We start from the raw sequence: 22,500 nt of genomic DNA, 5'->3' as shown, positions 1-22,500 counted from the left end.
AGATTCCTTGCTTTATCCATCCCTCTCTTCCACTCTCTCTCTCTCTCTCTCTGTATCAATCTCTCTCCTCTCTTCAAAAAACAGATGATGAAGAGAAGACCCCAGGAAGAAGAGGAGACGACTCTGTGGGGTTGGGGAATGCAGACATGGCGGACATGCAGTCCCCGGGGCGCAGCAGAATCTGAAGACCTCATCCATATTGGAGAAGCAGAGGGGCAGCAGCATGCCCGCCACAGCAGAGTCTGGGCTTTACCTGTTTAGCCCACAGCAAGCATCATGCGCATTATGGTGAGTGTGTGTGTGTGTGTGTGTGTGTGTGTGTGTGTGTGTGTGTAGGAGCATTACCTGGATGTGTGGTACAGAGAAAGTAAAACAGGAGATTTGATGGATTGAATACATCAGTGGATACCCTGAAATGCTCTCATATAATACCCCCCCCTAGAGACCATATTAGACCTAGACTGTAACCTTTTAAATATAGTCATCATGTCACAGTAACATGAAAAGCACTAGCAATGCAACAAAGGCATACCTGTCAGGACTGAAAATCACAACATTCAGCTATTCTTCTGCATTTATACACACTGCAAATCACCTTTATTAATCTAGAAAATCCAGCCCAAGGATCCAGTTGTTTCAGGGGTGGATTTGATTCTGAGATCTATGAGAGGTTTCCATTAATAGACCAGAAACCAGAGCAAGAAAAGATATAAAGGGGCATACCATTCAGAGTCAGTATACTGATCTGATCAGCATCATGTTACCTGTATAGCTCAAGTCACACCAAACTCTATGCAGTGCTAAAATACAGGGATACAATGTATGATACCATCATATAATTATTGTTTTATAGGTTTAGTGTTAGTTATTGATTGGTTGACGTGACGGTCGTGGTGCGACCGCACGTGAACGGCACACTCCTACCCCATATTTGCGACTGCTAGCACACCCAAACACATGGTTTTGGTCACACACACTCACACACAAACAAACATAAAACTGATTACACGAACTTCAACAAAGTTTAAAACCATTTATTTAAGTGGACAAGGTTGGTGCACCAACTTTGTGCCACTGACGAAAAGAAAATGGATTACTGACGTGTTGGAGAGTTTGCGGCCTCAGCTAGTTAGTCAGTCCAACGTACAGAAGCGCCCGCCGGAAACACTGAACATTTATTTTGGTTCCCAGTTTAATTGGACTGCTGATTCCCTGTTATGGCAGTTAGGATGATAAATGGTCTTGGCCAAATCACGTCGATAAGGTGTTGGTTTTTTACATACCTGTAAAACGTGATTATTTATTACATAGTTATTTCTTTGTTTTAGCATACTGAGGAATACTATGTTTATGTCTCAGGGTCTGTTTTGTCATTTGTGTATTGTTTTATTTTTGTGTCTAACCCTTTTTTTTAGAAATGGTGCACCACCTCCTATAAATGTTCATTGTTCTGTCTAGGGCAGGGGTGTCAAACTCAAACAGACAGAGGGCCAAAATTAAAAACTGCGTCCACGTTGAGGGCCGGACATATTCAATATTTATTGAAAGAAGGAAAGAAGAGTGGAAGAAGGAAAGAAGAGTGGAAGAAGGAAGAAAGGAAAGAAAAGTGGAAGAAGGAAAGAAGAGTGGAAGAAGGAAAGAAGAAAGGAAAGAAGAGTGGAAGAAGGAGAGAAGAGTGGAAGAAGGAAAGAACAAAGGAAAGAAGAGTGAACAAGAGTGGCTATGGATAAAGAGATAGAGAGTGAAGAGGGAAAATATTGAAAAAAGGAGAGACAAATGGAGTGAAGAAGAGAGATGTAGTGTGAGAGAATGTAGACTGAGAGGGATAGAGAGAAAGATGGAGAGATAAAAAAGTAGAGAATGGAAGGTGTCTCTTAATCTTCCTAGTTACAGTTGAATTGAGAGGGACAGAGAGAAGAGGAGCCTTGGAATTGGCGCAGGTGTCAGTGAAGCACAGGTGCAAGCCAGTTCAATGACCCTATTATGATGTCATAATGGTCCCAATGTAAAAGTTTAGAAAAATGAGAAATACATAGCTGAAGTGTCCTTTACAAGATCTACGTCACAAAGTTTGAACGAAGCTGAATTAAGCGCAGAAAAAAGTAAAAAGAATAAGAAGCCACGTAGGAATAACAATACAGGGCACTTCATGCACTGTAATAAACACCAGTGGCATTCATTTCTTATGCGTCTCGACTGTGCGTTATAAATGGAACTTTTTGCAACATTCCGAGGATCCGGTGGGCCGGATGAAATTGCTTGACGGCCAGATCTGGCCGCGGGCATAGAGTTTGACACAAGTGCTAGGTAAATGTGATTGGATGGTACAGAATCCCACTTAGGAGGCCTTCTGTCTTAAGGGGGGGATGTTACGACCCTGGCGGGTCTAGGCCCCGCCCTGTGAGATTGGCATGCCTGTTCTGTCTCCCTGCTTTTCTCCGTCTCTGCAGCAGGTGATTGGGGACGGACAGGTGTGTTCCTTGATTGGCTTGATTGGATTCACAACTGCGACCAACTGAAGAAGAAATAAACTACGCTTATTGGCTGAGGTCTGATAAAATCACACCCACTCAGAGTATAAGTAGTTCACAGTTCAGACCTCGGGTAGGATTCATCTCTCTCATGTCAGTAATTGGCAGACTGCGTTAACATGATGAAGCTGTCTCTGGTGTTCTTGATGATGCACTTGTGTTGGCCTGGCTCTAAGGCTGAGAAAGGGTGCCATGACCCTGATTTGCTGGAAAGAGCAGAAGTGGCTCTAGATAGAATCAATAAAAATAGAAAAGAAGGATACATACTGAAACTGGACCGACTTTATGACTTCAGCATGGAGCCAAAGGTGAGTACACTCAGCCCCTCTCTCTCTGTCAGTTATGGTCACACTTTAACACTCCTTAACACTTTAGCATCTCTTCCATGAAAAACTGATGAATTGTGCTGATTTGTCATTAATAGGGAGACACTGGGACGCATTACAACTTCTTCATGGATGTGGTGGAGACGGAGTGCCATGTTCTGAGCAGAAAACCGTTTAAGTCATGTGAGATCTATGGTCATGATTATGGTGTAAAAGTAAGGAGAAGTCTATCTTACTACCTTAGTGTTTGGGTGTCTTTTAGTGTATACACATCTACATGGTCAAAGGGAGAAATTTTACTCATGGAAACATTTTGAAATGCATATCTTAGTCCAGGCTGTTCTTGTTTGTGATTTCCTGATAGTGTAGCAAGTTACCAAATGCTTGGTAAAGAATCTCTTATATTAAAGAATCTTTTGAAGACACATCTCTTCCAAAAGCACTTCCCCTCCTGATACCCTAACATGTCTAACTCTCACCTACTGTGTAATTCGTAACCAGTTCTCCTTGCACTTTGTCTTAATTAATGGAGTTAGTACTTACGCTTACTCCAAGGTCTCTTACTGTACTGAGTTGTTCCTCACTTTGGATAAACTTTTCTACCAAATGAATACATGTAAATGATCTGTACATTACTTTTTCTTTATTTTGGATTTCTATCTTTTTGTTTTTAATACCTATTTTCTGTAATAGGTTTATGGACGCTGTGGGATATCAAGGGCTCCACATGACATGAAAACAAGATACCACTGTGTTCTTTTAAAAGGTATGCGTAGAGGTGATTAAAACGTATTCAAAGACAAACAAATGCCAACATTTGCAACATGTCAACAATAACCCTTTTGTTTTATTTAAATTGTGGATTGCAGTGAAACCATCAGCCATCCTCGGGATGTGTCCAGATTGCCCCACAGATATAGACTTGGATTCAAACGATATGGAGAAGGTGAAACTGACTCTGCCAGCGGTTCAATTCAGAAAGTGGATCGCTCAAATACTTTGCCTTGCTCAAGGTTACGAGGGCAACAATGCAGGTATTATTCTTTTGCAGCTTGAACGTGCTATTGAACATCGCTTTTCAGCATACATGTCATGACTCTTAACGTTTCTCTCCAACAGTGGGTTGTCGGCCCTTTCTATTTTTTTGAATATACAATTCAAGAGACCGTCTGCACAAAATCCATGACTGATGTCAACGTTGATCAGTGTGAAATGAACAAGTCGGAGTCTGCTGTAAGTATTCCAAGAACCAACAATCGGCAATACCAAGTCACTCCATAACCATAGTGTTTATGCAGACCCTACATTATTATTATTATTATTTGTTCTACACATTACTGCTGACTGTAAAGGTGTTCTGTCTAGAATTATTATTGGATATTATGCACCGAAGTGCTTAAACGTGGCAATCTTTAAACCACATTCACTCCCATTGTCATCAAGAGAGTGGGATTCTGCAAGGCATCACACCTAAGTGGACCCCACCTTCCACTCTCTCCTTCGATCGATGTAAACTGTGAAATATATGAACCTGACCGCTTGGTAAGACTTTTCAAAGACTTCTTAAAGCTCTTTTCAAACTTCATCTTAATAACCTGATCAGGATCCTAAGGGTGGATTTCATAATGTGATTGCAGGGTGACAAACCCGATCCCTTGCTGGGTTCTGTGGAAGTTCGTCCCTCTACTTCCACTTTGCCTCCAAGACTACGACCGAGAAGCAAGAACTGTCCTGGAGATTCTACAATTCCCAAGGAGATGTGGTTCTGAACATGGCAGACCAAGAAGACTTTTCTGAAAAAAGCAGCACTGATGTTGAATGTTCAAAATAAAGATAAGAAACATTCCAAATTTGGAAATTGTAGTTATTGCCTATAAACAGAGCTAATTTCTTATGCCTCTTTTGCTGCATATCGCAGGCGCTCCATCTGTGATCAGTCCAACAAGTGTGTCGGCCGTCTGTTGTCTTGTATTTCTGTAATTCGGCTGGTCCTGAATATTCGGGACAAAACGCTGTCTGACTTGTCGCTGATACCATGGCCTCAATTCAGCCAGTTTCTCTAAAATTAAGTTTCGAATCCTTATGTTAATTAAGGAGCTGTCTATAGACGTCAGATGATGTAGACAAACAAACCCACATTGATATTGCGTTGGACAGCGAAAGAAACATACAGTACAGAACATATGTCTTCAAAGCAGCCTTTTGAAATTGGTTCTGTCTGTCTTAGCATGGAAAGTGTGCTTCTTAGGGTCAAAAATGACCTTCTGTTGGAGGGGCTTATGCAATAGTTTGATTCTGGTGATGTTAATTGGTAGACTGGCCTGTGAATCACAGGAAGTCTATTAATTGACTGACTAATTGGTGCACTCAAGAATGTGCTGAGATACAAGTCCATAACTATGGAGGTTTTCTGGTTCAGGTTGATTATGTGTGATGCATTTCATTCTTAGATACATTATTGCTTCCTCCTTGTTAGGTCATTGATAATGGAAATGTATGAGGTTATGGCTGGTGTTACAACTTCACAGGAATATCACAACCAGCATCAAGGAATGAGATGTCAAAAGAACATGTAGTGTATAATAATAACAAGGTTGATATTATCATTGTCATTATAATCAACTGCACATTTTGACCACTTGTTGAACCCAACAGTAGGCTGATCACTGTCGTGTAAGCTTCATCACCCAGCATACAGAGGTCTAAATAGAATGCATTGCAACACCTTATGAAAGTCTGTGCATTGCATGGAAAGATATTGCCTGAGCTCTGGTCAGCAGAGATAGATGACTTGCCTTGTCATCTTAGGTGAGCTATGTGTGCACATATGCACAAACTTTATGGCCAGGATTTCATTAAATTCAATGCAAGTTGTAGGTGGCGGCTCACTTTTACCCTGTGGCTTCATTGCACCAAGACATCAAAATGAAGCCAGAGGCTATGAAAGAGAGTATTGGCCTTAAAATGTATGTGTTATATATGCACATTTTACATCCAATAGCCATGTACAATTGTTCCAAATGTGTCAAGCAATTCAAACATCAATGTAATGTATATGATACATATATGCAGGCATACCATAAGTAAGCCATACATACCACAACAAAGCAATACCTTTTTTCATAATATGATAGACTTTTACACTTAGAACAATTTGGAATGTTTCTTATCTTTATTTTGAACATTCAACATCTCAACAGCAGTGCTGCTTTTTTCAGGAAAGTCTTCTTGGTCGGCCATGTTCAGAACCACATCTCCTTGGGAATTGTAGAATCTCCAGGACAGTTCTTGCTTCTCGGTCGTAGTCTTGGAGGCAAAGTGGAAGTAGAGGGACGAACTTCCACAGAACCCAGCAAGGTATCGGGTTTGTCACCCTGCAATCACATTATGAAATCCACCCTTAGGATCCTGATCAGGTTATTAAGATGAAGTTTGAAAAGAGCTTTAAGAAGTCTTTGAAAAGTCTTACCAAGCGGTCAGGTTCATATATTTCACAGTTTACATCGATCGAAGGAGAGAGTGGAAGGTCCCAATAACTATAGTGTGATGCCTGGCAGAATCCCACTCTCTTGATGACAATGGGAGTGAACTTGGTTTAAAGATTGCCACGTTTAAGCATTTCGGTGCATAATATCCAATAATAATTCTAGACAGAATACCTTTACAGTCATGAGTAATGTGTAGAACATATAATAATAATAATAATGTAGGGTCTGCATAAACACTGGTTATGGAGTGACCTGGTATTGCCGATTGTTGGTTCTTGGAATACTCACAGCAGACTCCGACTTGTTCATTTCACACTGATCAACGTTGACATCAGTCATGGATTTTGTGCAGACGGTCTCTTGAATTGTATATTCAAAAAAATGGGAAGGGCCGACAACCCACTGTTGGAGAGAAACGTTAAGAGTCATGACATGTATGCTGAAAAGTGATGTTCAATAGCACGTTCAAGCTGCAAAAGAATAATACCTGCATTCTTGCCCTCGTAACCTTGAGCAAGGCAAAGTATTTGAGCGATCCACTTTTTGAATTGAACTGCTGGAGTGTCAGTTTCACCTTCTCCATACCGTTTGAATCCAAGTCTATATCTATGGGGCAATCTGGACACATCCCGACGATGGCTGATGGTTTCACTGCAATCCACAATTTAAATAAAACAAAAGGGTTATTGTTGACATGTTGCAAATGTTGGCATTTGTTTGTCTTTGAGTACATTTTAATCACTTCTACACATACCTTTTAAAAGAACACAGTGGTATCTTGTTTCTATGTAATGTGGACCCTTTGCTATCACACAGCGTCCATAAACCTATTACAGAAAATAGGTATTAAAAACAAAAAAGATAGAAATCCAAAATGAAGAAAAAGTAATGTACAGATCATTTACATTTATTCATTTGGTAGAAAAGTTTATCCAAAGTGAAGAACAACTCAGTACAGTAAGAGACCTTGGAGTAAGCGTAAGTACTAACTCCATTAATTAAGACAAAGTGCAAGGAGAACTGGTAAAGAATTGCACAGTAGGTGAGAGTTAGACATGTTAGGGTATCAGGAGGGGAAGTGCTTTTGGCAGAGATGTGTCTTCAAAAGATTCTTTAATATAAGAGATTCTTTAGCAAGCATTTGGTAACTTGCTACACTATCAGGAAATCACAAACAAGAACAGCCTGGACTAAGATATGCATTTCAAAATGTTTCTAGGAGTAAAATTTCTCCCTTTGACTATGTAGATGTTTATACACTAAAAGACACCCAAACACTAAGGTAGTAAGATAGACTTCTCTTTACTTACACCAACAGGACCATAGACCTCACATGACTTAAATGGTTTTCTGCTCAGAACATGGCACTCCGTCTCCACCACATCCATGAAGAAGTTGTAATTTTCTCCCTATTAATGACAAATCAGCACAATTCAGCAGTTTTTCATGGAAGAGATGCTAAAGTGTTAAGAGTGTTAAAGTGTGACCATAACTGACAGAGAGAGAGAGAGAGAGAGAGAGAGAGAGAGAGAGAGAGGGGCTGAGTGCACTCACCTTTGGCTCCATGCTGAAGTCATAAAGTCGGTCCAGTTTCAGTATGTATCCTTCTTTTCTATTTTTATTGATTCTATCTAGATCCACTTCTGCTCTTTCCAGCAAATCAGGGTCATGGCACCCTTTCCCAGCCTTAGAGCCAGGCCAACACAAGTGCATCATCAAGAACACCACAGACAGCTTCATCATGTTAACGCAGTCTGCCAATTACTGACGTGAGAGCAATGAATCCTACCCAAGGTCTGAACTGTGAACTAATTATACTCTGAGTGGGTGTGATTTTATCAGCCCTCATCACACCTCAGCCAATAAGCCTAGCTTATTTCTCCTTCAGTTGGTCGCAGTTGTGAATCCACACTGTTTAGCCCCAAAAAGATTTAAAGAGAAACTGAAGCCTGTCACACTAACTACATTAACCTAGAATGATGCATTGGACTAACACAGGCTGGGTGGGGGTTGAGTGCTGGCTCAAAAGAATATGCTGTTCCTCCAGATAAGAAGACCTGTAAACAACATACCCTGGTGTATGACAAAGCCATTCGTACAAACTGTAGACTGTAAAAAAAGGTTATATAACATCTGTGTTAATGGATAAGTGGGGACTTAAAGTTGATACCAGTGGCATACTATTCAACACGGCTAGATCCAGTAGCCCAAGCAATGTCTGAATGTTTACAAGCAGTAGTGGCTGCAGGCCTCTGCTCCTATTGTACTAAACAGACACTTACACTGAAAGTTCCACATGCTTACTTTTATTTTTTATTTTTTGCTCACTCAGCCTTATATCAATATTGAGCGCTGCGTGACATTTAACCCAGTTACACTTTTACTTACGGCAGAAGACAGATCAAAACTATGGCAGCCAGAGCTGACCTACAAGATATGCCTTTTCCAGAAGCTGATTTAACTATTGTTTGTTGATGGTTCAAGCAAATAAACCTTGAACGCATAGCCACTACTTCCACACTATTCTGCACAAGCAGCAGAACTGATTTCCCTGATTGCGCATACACACATACAAAAGACCCGGTTTCATTGGGAAACCAAAAAGCAGACAAGGCTACAAACCAGGTTGCACTACAACAACCATCTGACACGTACACAATTGAAGAATTAGATCTCACAATACTAAAAGATATGCTGTAATATTGAGCCATGGTGAAAACATGCCTCAATAAGTGGGGATAGTAAGCATATATTTATACTTCTTATTTTTATTTTATGAGAAAGAAGGTTAAACATTCATTATTGATTTTATATTTTTTAATTCTTATTAAATGATTTTGTTTGAAAGATGTTTAAACATTCAGTTATAGATTTTATTGAGTTGAATCTAAACGAAAGAAAGAAATATCGTCTAGCCATAGACAATCACTGTTCATACAACCCCCAGTCAGCCGAACTGGTAGAAAAGAATGAACCAAACTATTAAAAGTTAATTGAGAATCCAAGAGTAAAATTAGTGAAATTAAGCATGCATGTTGTTATCACTGTTTGAAATGATGTATGGAAGAATCTACACTGCCTCAGCACTCAAACTGTTTGCTGAAACAGACAAAGAGATTGAATATACATTTGCAGAATATATGGCAAAGATGATGTCAACTAAATGCTCTCAGACTTCTCTCCCCTACACAGGAACACTGTGAGGCTGAATTCAAGGTTGGACCAGGAGATTGGGTCCTAATCAACAGCCTCAAAAGAAAACACTGCCATTCGCCCAGATGGGACAGACCATAACAAGTGCTACTGTCAACACCTACCGCAGTCAAAATAGCTGAGAGAGCCACGTGGATACTTTTGGCTCAACGCAAACGGGTAAGCCTGCACACGGCTGAGGCAGAGGAATAAAGATCATCTTTCTTTGCTGTTTCCAGGGTGTGCCCACTGTGACAGAAGACCAGCCTACAAAGGGGTTTAGATGTTTAGATTCTATTCGTCTTAACCGCTGGCAGAAGATACAGTACTGTCCTGGGCGATTAGAACCTAGTGGAAATTGTGGAGTAAGAGGTCTCTTCCTCTGCAAGGTCATGGGAGGTTACGGAAAGTGGGCCAAAGGATGTGGGGGACTCTTAGCAACGACTGTAGGATTTTACATTGTTGTTCTAGTAACATACTTATGAATGATACAGCAAACACAGGCCCTGGACGAATATCCACGATGGGACCTGGCTAAAGATCATCCGTGGTGGAAATGGGTAAATCAGACCGTCCGAACGCACATACCACAAGGTGACTGTTTAGTCTGTGCAGGGCCCAGGGTGCCGACCAAACCACTCCTGGCGACCCCTGTACCTTATGACATAGATCACTGCGACAAAGAATTTAGAGAAACTGAAGCCTGGAAGAAACATGTCAACTTACTCTTGGCTAAGAAGTGCACGTGTGAGATGTGCCATCTAGGACACCTCGTGTCGTTGAAAAGAATGTTCATATCTTCCTGCCCAATCTAACTACAAACAACAGCCAATGTGTTCTGAAGAATGTTTGCTGATGATGGGAAATAGGGCGTTTAATGATACAGCTATACAGCATGACTGTTCACATTTGAACTGGCCCTACATGCCAGACAATGTTACACCACCTCCACACATTATTAGCAAAGATGCTCTGTTTGAATGCTATTTAAAACCTGGGGAAAAGAATGATGCACACCAAGGACACTGGACACAATGTAAAACCATTACACATGTGATAGATAATGGGAGAGAAATACAGTTAAATACTTCCACTGAATGTAGAATAGCGGGGATGTGTTTGAATGGCAGACTTCTTGAAGTACAGGATATAGCCATAGCTGATATGTGGGGATGGTGAATTAAGAGCTACACTGCCTGTGGGTTGGTCTGGGCCTTGTGCTAGAACAATGTTGGTACAACCTTTTCAGATTACCCCCAGGTCCAAGACTCACCAGTACCTGAGGAACGTTCCAATGCATTCCTTACGAGGGAGGAGAGAAGCAGGGGATGACAGCGGGATCTGGTCCGATGGCCTGGGCATTCCCTGAGGCATTCCAGACCACTACAAAGCCTTGAACCCAGCAGCCAATGGCCTGGCATCTACCCTCTGCCCCTGGTGCGTCATCGGAGCACACACAGATTGGATTAACTTCCTTTACTACACTGAAATGAAGTTCCAAAACCTGACCAGAGACGGACTACAAACGATCAGAGAAGAACTACACGCCAATTCCAGGTTAACGTGGCAAAACACAGCTGTGCTTGAAATTCTCACTGCCATGAATGGAGGCATTTGTGTCATGCTTGGTACTGACCAATGTTGCACATATGTCCCTGATAACACCCGAGATGGGAAAGACTTAGATCTGATCCTAAACAAAAGATGCAAAAAGTTGTCCAACAGAATGCCTGATGGGGAGCAGGGCCTTCAAGGACACAGCAAAGAGGCCTTGTTTGAATGTTATCTGAAGCCTAGGCGAGCTAATGACACACACACAGTCAACATCCACTATGTTGGCCTACAAAGGCAAAGTATTCAAATGTGTGATGAAAAATATGACGACATTTTAAATGATTGACTTATGATGATATGGAGTGATGCTCAGTAATGATCTCTGTTCCGAAAATCCATGTGATGAAGCTCAGAGTGATGATTTTGAGGTTATCCATTGAAATTGATAATTGACGAATTAAGAAAGATGATTTGTGATTTTAATTGTGATTTTGATTGTGATTTTGAATTATCCATTGAAACGGATAAAAGGAGGGACATGGAGATAATTTCCAAACACTGTTAATGACTTAAGAATATAATAATCAAGTGCCTTGTATTATTAATTACCTTATATGAATCATTTACTTATGTAAGCAGGAACATGGCTTTTCTGTGTTTCTGCGTGTGTGTAACTTAGAATATTAGGTGCCACTTAGTCTGCATATGTACAAGAGCATGTTTAGACCAGAAGTGATAAGAAGGGTAGAACTGTGCTTCTTCCGACCTTGCAAAACTTCCATCCTTGCCTCGGACGTCAGAAATCCACCACGTGGTTTTCCCTGCTGAACGCTCAACTTCTGTCTATATAAACCTTGTGAGATGTGTTTATCATTGCTTCGCTTTCAGCCTTGTGCTGGGAGTGAGCCCGATTGAAATTGTTGTTTGTCTAATAAATATACTTATATGCAGCTCCGGAGTCCTGAGGTAACTAGGGTGAATTTTCACCTATTAGCCTCAATTCAGCCAGTTTCTCTAAAATTAAGTTTCGAATCCTTATGTTAATTAAGGAGCTGTCTATAGATGTCAGATAATGTAGACAAACAAACCCAAATTGATATTGCGTTGGACAGCGAAAGAAACATATAGTACAGAACATATGCCTTCAAAGCAGCCTTTTGAAATTGGTTCTGTCTGTCTTAGCATGGAAAGTGCGCTTCTTAGGGTCAAAAATGATCTTCTGTTGGAGGGGCTTATGCAATAGTTTGATTCTGGTGATGTTAATTGGTAGACTGGCCTGTGATTCTGTGAATTGACTGATTAATGACTAATTGGTGCACTCATGAATGTGCTGATATGAGTCCATAACTATGGAGGTTTTCTGGTTCAGGTTGATTATGTGTGATGCATTTCCTTCTTAGATACATTATTGCCTCCTTATGTCATTGATAATGGAAATGTATGAGGTTATGGCTGGTGTTACAACTTCACAGGAATATCACAACCAGCATCAAGGAATGAGATGTCAAAAGAACATGTAGTGTATAATAATAACAAGGTTGATATTATCATTGTCATTATAATCAACTGCACATTTTGACCACTTGTTGAACCCAACAGTAGGCTGATCACTGTCGTGTAAGCTTCATCACCCAGCATACAGAGGTCTGAACAGAATGCATTGCAACACCTTATGAAAGTCTGTGCATTGCATGGAAAGATATTGCCTGAGCTCTGGTCAGCAGAGATAGATGACTTGCCATCTTAGGTGAGCTATGTGTGCACATATGCACAAACTTTATGGCCAGGATTTCATTAAATTCAATGCAAGTTGTAGATGGCGGCTCACTTTTACCCTGTGGCTTCATTGCACCAAGACATCAAAATGAAGCCAGAGGCTATGAAAGAGAGTATTGGCCTTAAAATGTATGTGTTATATATGCACATTTTACATCCAATAGCCATGTACAATTGTTCCAAATGTGTCAAGCAATTCAAACATCAATGTAATGTATATGATGCATATGTGCAGGCATACCATAAGTAAGCCATACATACCACAACAAAGCAATACCTTTTTTCATAATATGATAGACTTTTACACTTAGAACAATTTGGAATGTTTCTTATCTTTATTTTGAACATTCAACATCTCAACAGCAGTGCTGCTTTTTTCAGAAAAGTCTTCTTGGTCGGCCATGTTCAGAACTACATCTCCTTGGGAATTGTAGAATCTCCAGGACAGTTCTTGCTTCTCGGTCGTAGTCTTGGAGGCAAAGTGGAAGTAGAGGGACGAACTTCCACAGAACCCAGCAAGGGATCGGGTTTGTCACCCTGCAATCACATTATGAAATCCACCCTTAGGATCCTGATCAGGTTATTAAGATGAAGTTTGAAAAGAGCTTTAAGAAGTCTTTGAAAAGTCTTACCAAGCGGTCAGGTTCATATATTTCACAGTTTACATCGATCGAAGGAGAGAGTGGAAGGTGGGGTCCACTTAGGTGTGATGCCTTGCAGAATCCCACTCTCTTGATGACAATGGGAGTGAACTTGGTTTAAAGATTGCCACGTTTAAGCACTTCGGTGCATAATATCCAATAATAATTCTAGACAGAATACCTTTACAGTCATGAGTAATGTGTCGAACAAATAATAATAATAATAATAATAATAATAATGTAGGGTCTGCATAAACACTGGTTATGGAGTGACCTGGTATTGCCGATTGTTGGTTCTTGGAATACTCACAGCAGACTCCGACTTGTTCATTTCACACTGATCAACGTTGACATCAGTCATGGATTTTGTGCAGACGGTCTCTTGAATTGTATATTCAAAAAAATAGAAAGGGCCGACAACCCACTGTTGGAGAGAAACGTTAAGTCATGACTATGCTGAAAAGCGATGTTCAATAGCACGTTCAAGCTGCAAAAGAATAATACCTGCATTGTTGCCCTCGTAACCTTGAGCAAGGCAAAGTATTTGAGCGATCCACTTTCTGAATTGAACCGCTGCAGAGTCAGTTTCACCTTCTCCATATCGTTTGAATCCAAGTCTATATCTGTGGGGCAATCTGGACACACCCCAACGATGGCTGATGGTTTCACTGCAATCCACAATTTAAATAAAACAAAAGGGTTATTGTTGACATGTTGCAAATGTTGGCATTTGTTTGTCTTTGTATACGTTTTAATCACCTCTACGCATACCTTTTAAAAGAACACAGTGGTATCTTGTTGTCATGTCATGTGGAGCCTTTGATATCGTACAGCGTCCATAAACCTATTACAGAAAATAGGTATTAAAAACCAAAATAAAGAAATCCAAAATAAAGAAAAAGTAATGTGTACAGATCATTTATATTTACATGTATTCATTTGGTAGAAAGGTTTATCCAAAGTGAGGAACAACTCAGTACAGTAAGAGACCTTGGAGTAAGCGTAAGGACTAACTCCATTAATTAAGACAAAGTGCAAGGAGAACTGGTAAAGAATTGCACAGTAGGTGAGTGTTAGACATGTTAGGGTATTAGGAGGGGAAGTGCTTTTGGAAGAGATGCATCTTCAAAAGATTCTTTAATATAAGAGATTCTTTAGCAAGCATTTGGTAACTTTTTACACTATCAGGAAATCACAAACAAGAACAGCCTGCACTAAGATATGCATTTCAAAATGTTTCTAGGAGTAAAATTTCTCCCTTTGACTATGTAGATGTGTATACACTAAAAGACACCCAAACACTAAGGTAGTAAGATAGACTTCTCCTTACTTCTACACCAACAGAACCATAGATCTCACATGACTTAAATGGTTTTCTGCTCAGAACATGGCACTTCGTCTCCACCACATCCATGAAGAAGTTGTAATTTTCTCCCTATTAATGACAAATCAGCACAATTCAGCAGTTTTTCATGGAAGAGATGCTAAAGTGTTAGGAGTGTTAAAGTGTGACCATAACTGACAGAGAGAGAGGCTGAGTGTACTCACCTTTGGCTCCATGCTGAAGTCATAAAGTCGGTCCAGTTTTAGTATATATCCTTCTTTTCTATCTTTATTGATTCTATCTAGAGCCACTTCTGCTCTTTCCAGCAAATCAGGGTCATGGCACCCTTTCCCAGCCTTAGAGCCAGGCCAACACAAGTGCATCATCAAGAACACCACAGACAGCTTCATCATGTTAACGCAGTCTGCCAATTACTGACGTGAGAGAGATGAATCCTACCCAAGGTCTGAACTGTGAACTAATTATACTCTGAGTGGGTGTGATTTTATCAGGCCTCAGCCAATAAGCGTAGTTTATTTCTTCTTCAGTTGGTCGCAGTTGTGAATCCAATCAAGCCAATCAAGGAACACACCTATCCGTCCCCAATCACCTGCTGCAGAGACAGAGAAAAGCAGGGAAACAGGCATGCCAATCTCACAGGGCGGGGCCTAGACCCGCCAGGGTCGTAACATCCCCCCTTTAAGACAGAAGCCCTCCTAAGTGGGATTCTGTACCATCCAATCACATTTACCTAGCACTTGTGTCAAACTCTATGCCCGCGGCCAGATCCGGCCCGTCACCGGCCCAGCGATTTCATCCGTCCCACCGGATCCTCGGAATGTTGCAAAAAGTTCCATTAATTTGAATGGGCCACGGTGTAATTTTATTTGGCCCTCCAGATGATATGTAATGTCTATCACAGCTGGCCTGCCGCGGCCGCCGGTATGTCGCACGCACCACTAATACTGCAAGTCCCACAATGCACTGCCACCGCGTTGGTAGCCTACGTCAATTTAGGCCCGTAAGCGCGAGCCCTTGCCCCACTGTATGTAGCCTCATCACCTGAAGTCAAAGGTTAGCTTGCGGCCTGTCTCTCTCCCCCCAAAAAATCGCCAATATTGGCAGAATATATGTTTACCGATGTAAAGTAAACCTGTTTGTCTTGTGTGTGGAGCCGATGTGGCTGTAATGAACGAATATAATTTAAGACGGCACTATAAAACGAAACACCAAGACAAGTACAAACATCTGGACATGAAACAGAAGCTCCAGAAGGAAGAGGATTCGAAAAGATCGCTGGTGTCACAGCAGACTGTGTTTTTAAGCCAAATCACAAAGTGAGGCTGCTGTGAAGGCAAGCTTTAAGTTGCGGAGATCGCTAAAGCAGCCCGACCCTTTACCGAGGGAGAATTTGTCATGAAATGCATGATACAAGTTTGCGACATCGTGTGCCCTGATAAAAGGCAAGCATTTTTAAATGTGAGTCTGAGCAGAAACACCGTTGCTGATTGTGTATGTGACCTTGCCACCGATCTACAACAACATCTGATGGGAAAGGGAAAAGATTTCAGCGCATACTCCCTTTCTGTGGATGAGAGCAGCGACACATCTGTGCTGTCAATCTTCATCCGTGGAGTGGACTCGACTGTGCGTTATAGATGAACTTTTGGGATTTAAATCAATGCATGGCACAACAACTACGGGGAAAGATCTCTTTGAAGAGGTATCCAAATGTGTAAATGAAATGGGGCTGCCTTGGGACAAACTTGTTGGACTGACCATCGCACCTGCGATGTGCAGTCAGAAAAGAGAGGCATAAGAAATGAATGCCACTGATGGCAATAACTAAAAAGCCTGAGCAATAGGCTGCTTGTCCCAGATTCAGTAACTCTATGTTAAACTTAAGTTCATGTTTACATATGAACAAATATATGATATATATATTCTTTTTCAATAAATATCGAATATGTCCGGCCCTCAACGTGGACGCAGTTTTTAATTTTGGCCCTCTGTCTAGTTGAGTTTGACACCCCTGATATAGAGGTTGGGCAGGTTTCCTGGACATTTTGAAGAGTAATAAAACATGTATTAAAACATGTATTTTTGAACCCTCACTCTGTCTCTGAGCTTTTTGGCCAAACCCACATTTTGACGGCTGTTTTAAAAAAAAATTAAAAGCACACTTAAATGATCGTAGAAATGCATGGTTTAGCTACACTTGCTACATAGTTTTGCATAACCTGTTCTGGCATAACCTGCGCTACACCCTATGTTTTAGTCAAGCAGGCTAATCTACAACTAAAAGCGATTCTTTCCAAAGCAAAGACGCTACTAGACAAGATAAATGTCATTATTAAATCGTTTATTGGTCAACAGCAGCACAAAGTAGTTTTGGTCAAATAGAACTGCCCTTGCCAAGTTAATTTCCCCCTGTTTTTAGGTTGCTATGCCGCACTGTTACGTTATGGAGTATGATTACATAGGCCTGCAATACAAGCAGAGAAGGGCTTGTTGGTCGATTATGTTTCTGATAGATTACCGTAGACTATGGAAAACAAACAACAAATATTGGTCTTGCATTCCAGAATCCTAACTCCGAGCGATCTGGGAGTGTTCCAGAAAAGAAAAGAGTTCCAGAACTCCCAGCCAGAGCCAGTGTGTTCAGCTAAGCATCTTTCCATATGGGCTCCATCACTGCTCCTCTTGGCAAGCACAGATGTAGGGGTGCACACACACACTTACAGTCACACACACACACACACACACACACACACACACACACACACACACACACACTTGCAGTCACACACACACACACACACACACACACACTTGCAGTCACACACACACACACACACACACACACACACACACACACACACACACACACACACACACACACACACACTTGCAGTCACACACACACACACACACACACACACACACACACACACACACACACACACAAGCACTATCAGTAACACACACACACACACAGACACACACAGGCACAGACATACACTTATTGTGGAGTTGAATGCAAACACAAGGGCACACTCAAATCCCTTTCTCATTTAGACACACACACCTTGCTTTCTTCTGCCAGAAAAGCAGAAAGAGAAGAAAAACTATTTCACATAAAAACAACCCAACAGAAACCATTACTTTGCTTTGAAGTGTAAATCAAAAGGTTTCTAATGAAAACCACATTTACATTTTCCTACCCCAAAACAAATGTAAACACGAGACATACAACACCTCTCATCACAGACCTCCGCATGTTTATGTGTTTGGGAAGATCTAACACACACTCTCTCTCTCTCTCTCTCTCTCTCTCACACACACACACACACACACACACACACACACACACACACACACACACACACACACACACACACACACACACACACACACACACAATCACAGCAGATCCCAGTAGATTAGTCCATTAGTAGAACCCTCTTTCTAAAAAATCCACCCTTTTATACATACATATTCAAACACATGAATGATTTCAGGTTTAGATTAAAAATAATGAGGGACAGAAGTTTTACAGTGTTCAATGTATGCTTGAAAAATGACTAAACCAGGTAGTTTTCATTTAGTGTGACTCAAACTGGTGAGAATGCAAGGCAGTGTGAGTATACTGCCCTCTTGTGGTTAAAATCCATCACACTAATACACTTTGAGCATGACACAGAATTCACATAATATATAACATAACATAGCATAATAAAATCGGCTACAATTCCACAAATTTGACAGATATGGTTGTAGCTATAGATAGACCTCTGATCATTGTTGGATTTCTGAATATGCCTAGAGTGTTGGGTGATGTATGATTTATGGTTACGGTTAGGAATGGACAGATCACATGATTACTGACGAGCCTAGACTAGGTCCCTCCACCTAAGCCTGCTTGAAGGCTGCTCTTGAATATGGCTCAGTAACCTACACTGAATAGACATCTATGATGTGCCATGAAGTCGACTCTCGTCCTGTTCAGCCACTTGTTCATAAACTGTAAGATTGGGTACTGTTGAGTCACCATTGTCCTTGCTCATGGACACCACCGACTAACATGGAAACTAAAATCTGATTGATTTTATAACCCATGAGGGGGCAGTTCATGTCGCAGTCACAAGGATATGGTACATATTTATGCACAACTCTCCCTGTCCCCTAGCAAGAGGCCTTAGAAGTTCTAATTCCATTGATTCAACGCAGAATGCTTTTAAACGGTAAAGGTTCTGTGTGGTGGACCGGTTCAATGAAGAGCCACTTTTAGATACTCTTAGTGTGTGCTCTTAATAAAACTGAAGGCATCAACATGACATGGCTAAAAGAGTACACAGACGGAAATGTTTGGAAAGTTTACAGCACAAATGGCTTCAAAGGGTCTCTTGGTTTAAGCTTTGCGTGTTCCTCAATGGATAAGCAAAGACATTCAGAGTACCCAGTTGAAGACAGATCTGGTGTGACTGTGGAAAACAATCAATTGGGATGAAAACACTGTTCCTATTTCCAATGCTTCATAAGATGTCCATTGAAAGGCAGGTGAATATACAGCTGCACACCCCCTACCCAGAACAACGGTTGACCATCGCAGCTCTTCACCAGCGTAAAGGAGTTACTGCCACCTAGTGGTTACAGCATGCAATCAACAGGGAAAGGATAAGTGGGCCTTGAAATGTCCCCTTGTTTAGGTAAGTGAATAATCATAGAAAACCAACATATGACAAACAATGAAATTTAATTATGATTTTGCAATACAAAACATTTGTGCAAATATCTTCTCACAAGTACCAAAAACAAAAAAACAAACAAGGCCTCTTGGTCAATAAACATGTGGCTGTAAACCTTTTCAGCTCATTCTTCAAAGGTCCATTCCTCTACACAAAAAGGCACCTCAGGTAAAACAGCACACTGAAAAATCTCCAGTACCAAGATTCACAGTCTCTGTGTTTTTAAGTGGTTTTTGAACTGGGATACACATCATGTACATGTAAAAAAAAAAAAAAAACAGATGATACCTGTATACAATTTCAGATGCCTAGGTAGGTAAGATTGTAGTGTATAAAACTAATTTCAGATGCCTAGGTAGGTAACATTGTAGTTATAAAACTAAAAAGGTTGAAGGCAAGGTGTAAAATGCAGAAAAGGAGCTTATGTGACTCGTCTTGTGTTTCTTAGCAGAACACAACCTTGAACCATCTTACCTCTCGGTAGTGTAGGTAGACTGAACAGAATCGACAGTAACATTATTCAATTCATTAAGTACCCTGAAAATAAGGATGATTGTCTTTAACTCATGCCAAGGGGTGTCTTTGTACTAAACAGTTGCATAGCAACAAAAACATTCAAATAGTGACTATTAGCTGCTTAAATGAATCCTGGTCAATGTGAGATAAGCTAAGGTTAAATGACCTTTCCGTTTCATTCCTGTAATGCATGTGAAGTTCTGTGTGCAGTCCTTGCAGATCATTTCTCATTACCCTGAACATATCTACAGCTGATTCATGTGGAGGATGTAGAGCACCGTCTCTTTATTCCCGTCCTTCTATGAGACTATGAATGGAGTTAATGTGTCTGCCGGTGGGCCAGTGAGCTGATTAGTGATATTAAACACCTGTTGTTGGCTCGGAGTTCTCACGGGCTCACGCCTATTCCATAGGCACTGTGGTGACTGTGTGTTTCACAGAGTATGTTGGAGATATATGGAGTCATACGGCTCTCAGTCTGGATCTCTGGTGTGTGTGTGTGTGTGTTTGTGTGTGTGAGAGAGAGAGAGTGTTTGTGAGTGTGTATGTGTATATATAAATGTGTGTGTGTGTGTGTGTGTGTATCAGTTATAGCCCTCAGAACTCAACAGAGGGCAGGCTCTGCAGTAATATTGAATAACGCTTGTCCATAAACATTCACATAGCCCTTTCGCTGATATTGTGTTTTAGAGCACGAGGGGCTTTCATTCCAAGCGTCTTTTCTCTCAGCCAGAGGGGTTGGCCCTTTAAGAGCGTTCCCGGCTGCCAGAAGCTCATCCGTGGTACTTTGAAGTCCATCACTCAGGTCCAGGAAGGGTTTAAGCTCCTGCTGTAGCAAAGGGGAGATGACATTGAGCTAAAGAGATGGAGAGAGAGATAGAGGGAGAGTGTGAGACAAAGCATGCTGATGCAAGCTTGAGACAAGAGTCAAAATCGACCACGCTCCCCTCCCAAAGGGTCTTTTTCTAGCAGAAGAAAGGCACAACATAGGGGGCAGTGTGAGTACCCAAGGTTATTGGCTTGAGTTTGTGCTGGAGAGAGGTATCGACTGCTGTGGGGAGGATGCTGTCTGAGACAGCAGGGAAAGGAAGGGAGTCCACAGCTCAAGGTTTGTCACACCAAACAGCACTGCCAAAACACCGGACCACACCACACGGCTGTGCTTTTGTCCTGCTTTTTTTTTTAGCATTTTGTCTCCAAAACAAACAAAAAAACTTCTAAGAATATAAATCTTTCATTCAGGGTTATTTTTGTTTTTTTTTAAACTTATTTACAAAAAGCAAGTTTTAAAAATATTAATAATTATAATCTTTCTTATGAGAACAGAAAATAAAAACATGAACAAATCAAAAGGATCGGCGGGGTACATCGGGTGTATTTACAGGTCTGCAGTGATGATGGACTCGCTGTACATGAGTCTGTTTGAGTCGGCCAGCATCGCTGCCTGTGACGGGTCCATCTGCACATGCTTCTGGGCCATGTGTCCGTATATGGGCATAGCGCCCCCGCCTGGCAAGGAGGCCATGGGCGCCAGCGTGACACAGTGGGAGAGCAGCGGCGTGCTGGCGTCGTGGTTGGAGCCTGTGGAGGGCACGCTGGTCACGTGACCCGTGCTGGTGGAGCCGCTGGCGCTGCTGGGTGAGCGGCTCTTGGGCGGCGGGCAGTGTTGCACCACCCGGGGCGCCACGGGTTGGGGCGGGGGACCGGTGGTGAAGTGGGCCGCGGGGAAGGCGGCGTAGCCTGGCGGGATGGGGTAACCGTTGACCGGGATGAAGCGCTGGGCCTGGGACATGGGCCCCGCCATGAAGCCGGCGATCTGGCCCGGCGGGAGGCCCTGCGGCGCCGCCTGGTAGATGTAGCCGGCGTAGCGCGGGCTGGACAGGTTGCTGACGGGGCTGGCGCTCAGGGAGGTGGTCTGGGTGGTGGCGTTGCCGCCCGAGGGCGTGCTGGAGCTGGCGTGCGACGAGATGCCCTCCCAGGCGCGCAGCCGGGCGTGGAGGTCCTTGAAGCGCGGGCGGCGAGCGGGCCCCTCGTGCCAACACTCGGCCATGAGCGTGTAGACGCGCTGCGGGCAGTCCTCGGGGCAGGGCAGCACCTGCCGCTTGCGCACCATCTCCATCACCTCCTGGTTGTTGCAGCCGTAGTAGGGCTGCAGGCCGAAGCTGAAGATCTCCCACAGCAGCACGCCGAACGACCAGATGTCCGAGTCCGTGCTGAACTTGCCGTAGGCGATGGCCTCCGGCGGCATCCAGCGGATGGGCAGCAGCGCCATGGGCTGCACGCGGTAGTAGTCGGACGCGTAGGCCTCCCGAGACAGCCCCAGGTCGGAGATCTTGACGTGCAGCTGCTCGCCCACGAGCACGTTGCGCGCCGCCAGGTCCTTGTGCACGAAGAAGTGGGCCGC

At 42.3% G+C, this 22,500-nt stretch overlaps 2 protein-coding genes and 2 long non-coding RNA genes across 4 annotated transcripts in view; 1 reads left to right on the top strand and 3 right to left on the bottom strand.

The window, feature by feature from the left end:
- Positions 1-2,623: 2,623 nt before the first annotated feature.
- Positions 2,624-4,709, top strand: LOC105913176. Its single transcript, XR_004164456.1, has 7 exons — positions 2,624-2,839; positions 2,956-3,072; positions 3,551-3,623; positions 3,727-3,891; positions 3,977-4,090; positions 4,301-4,399; positions 4,495-4,709. It is a non-coding gene; the product is annotated as an uncharacterized LOC105913176 (long non-coding RNA).
- A 1,288-nt stretch (positions 4,710-5,997) lies between these two features.
- LOC105913175 lies at positions 5,998-6,732 on the bottom strand. Its single transcript, XR_004164523.1, has 3 exons — positions 6,634-6,732; positions 6,327-6,425; positions 5,998-6,231 (listed from the first exon to the last, which is right to left on the bottom strand). It is a non-coding gene; the product is annotated as an uncharacterized LOC105913175 (long non-coding RNA).
- Positions 6,733-13,174: 6,442 nt separating this feature from the next.
- On the bottom strand, positions 13,175-15,272 carry LOC105913174 (fetuin-B-like). Its single transcript, XM_031574786.1, has 7 exons — positions 15,057-15,272; positions 14,839-14,943; positions 14,280-14,352; positions 14,013-14,176; positions 13,819-13,932; positions 13,500-13,598; positions 13,175-13,404 (listed from the first exon to the last, which is right to left on the bottom strand). The coding sequence occupies exons 1-7, from the start codon at positions 15,243-15,245 to the stop codon at positions 13,279-13,281; spliced, it is 870 nt and encodes a 289-aa protein (XP_031430646.1). The 5' UTR covers positions 15,246-15,272; the 3' UTR covers positions 13,175-13,278.
- Positions 15,273-19,571: 4,299 nt separating this feature from the next.
- Positions 19,572-22,500, bottom strand: part of ror1 (receptor tyrosine kinase-like orphan receptor 1) — a 49,115-nt gene continuing 46,186 nt past the window's right edge. Inside the window, exons 8-9 of the mRNA XM_031575002.1 lie at positions 21,479-22,500; positions 19,572-20,952 (exon numbers count right to left, since the gene is read on the bottom strand). The exon at positions 21,479-22,500 is cut by the window's right edge and continues 435 nt beyond it. Of these exons, the coding sequence (XP_031430862.1) occupies positions 20,898-20,952; positions 21,479-22,500 (1,077 nt within the window). The 3' untranslated portion in view covers positions 19,572-20,897. The remainder of the gene's footprint in view (positions 20,953-21,478) is intronic.

This window comes from Clupea harengus, chromosome 10 (genome assembly GCF_900700415.2).
Source record: "Clupea harengus chromosome 10, Ch_v2.0.2, whole genome shotgun sequence".
Taxonomy (NCBI): Eukaryota; Metazoa; Chordata; class Actinopteri; order Clupeiformes; family Clupeidae; genus Clupea; species Clupea harengus.
This window is presented reverse-complemented; position numbering and strand designations above follow the sequence as displayed.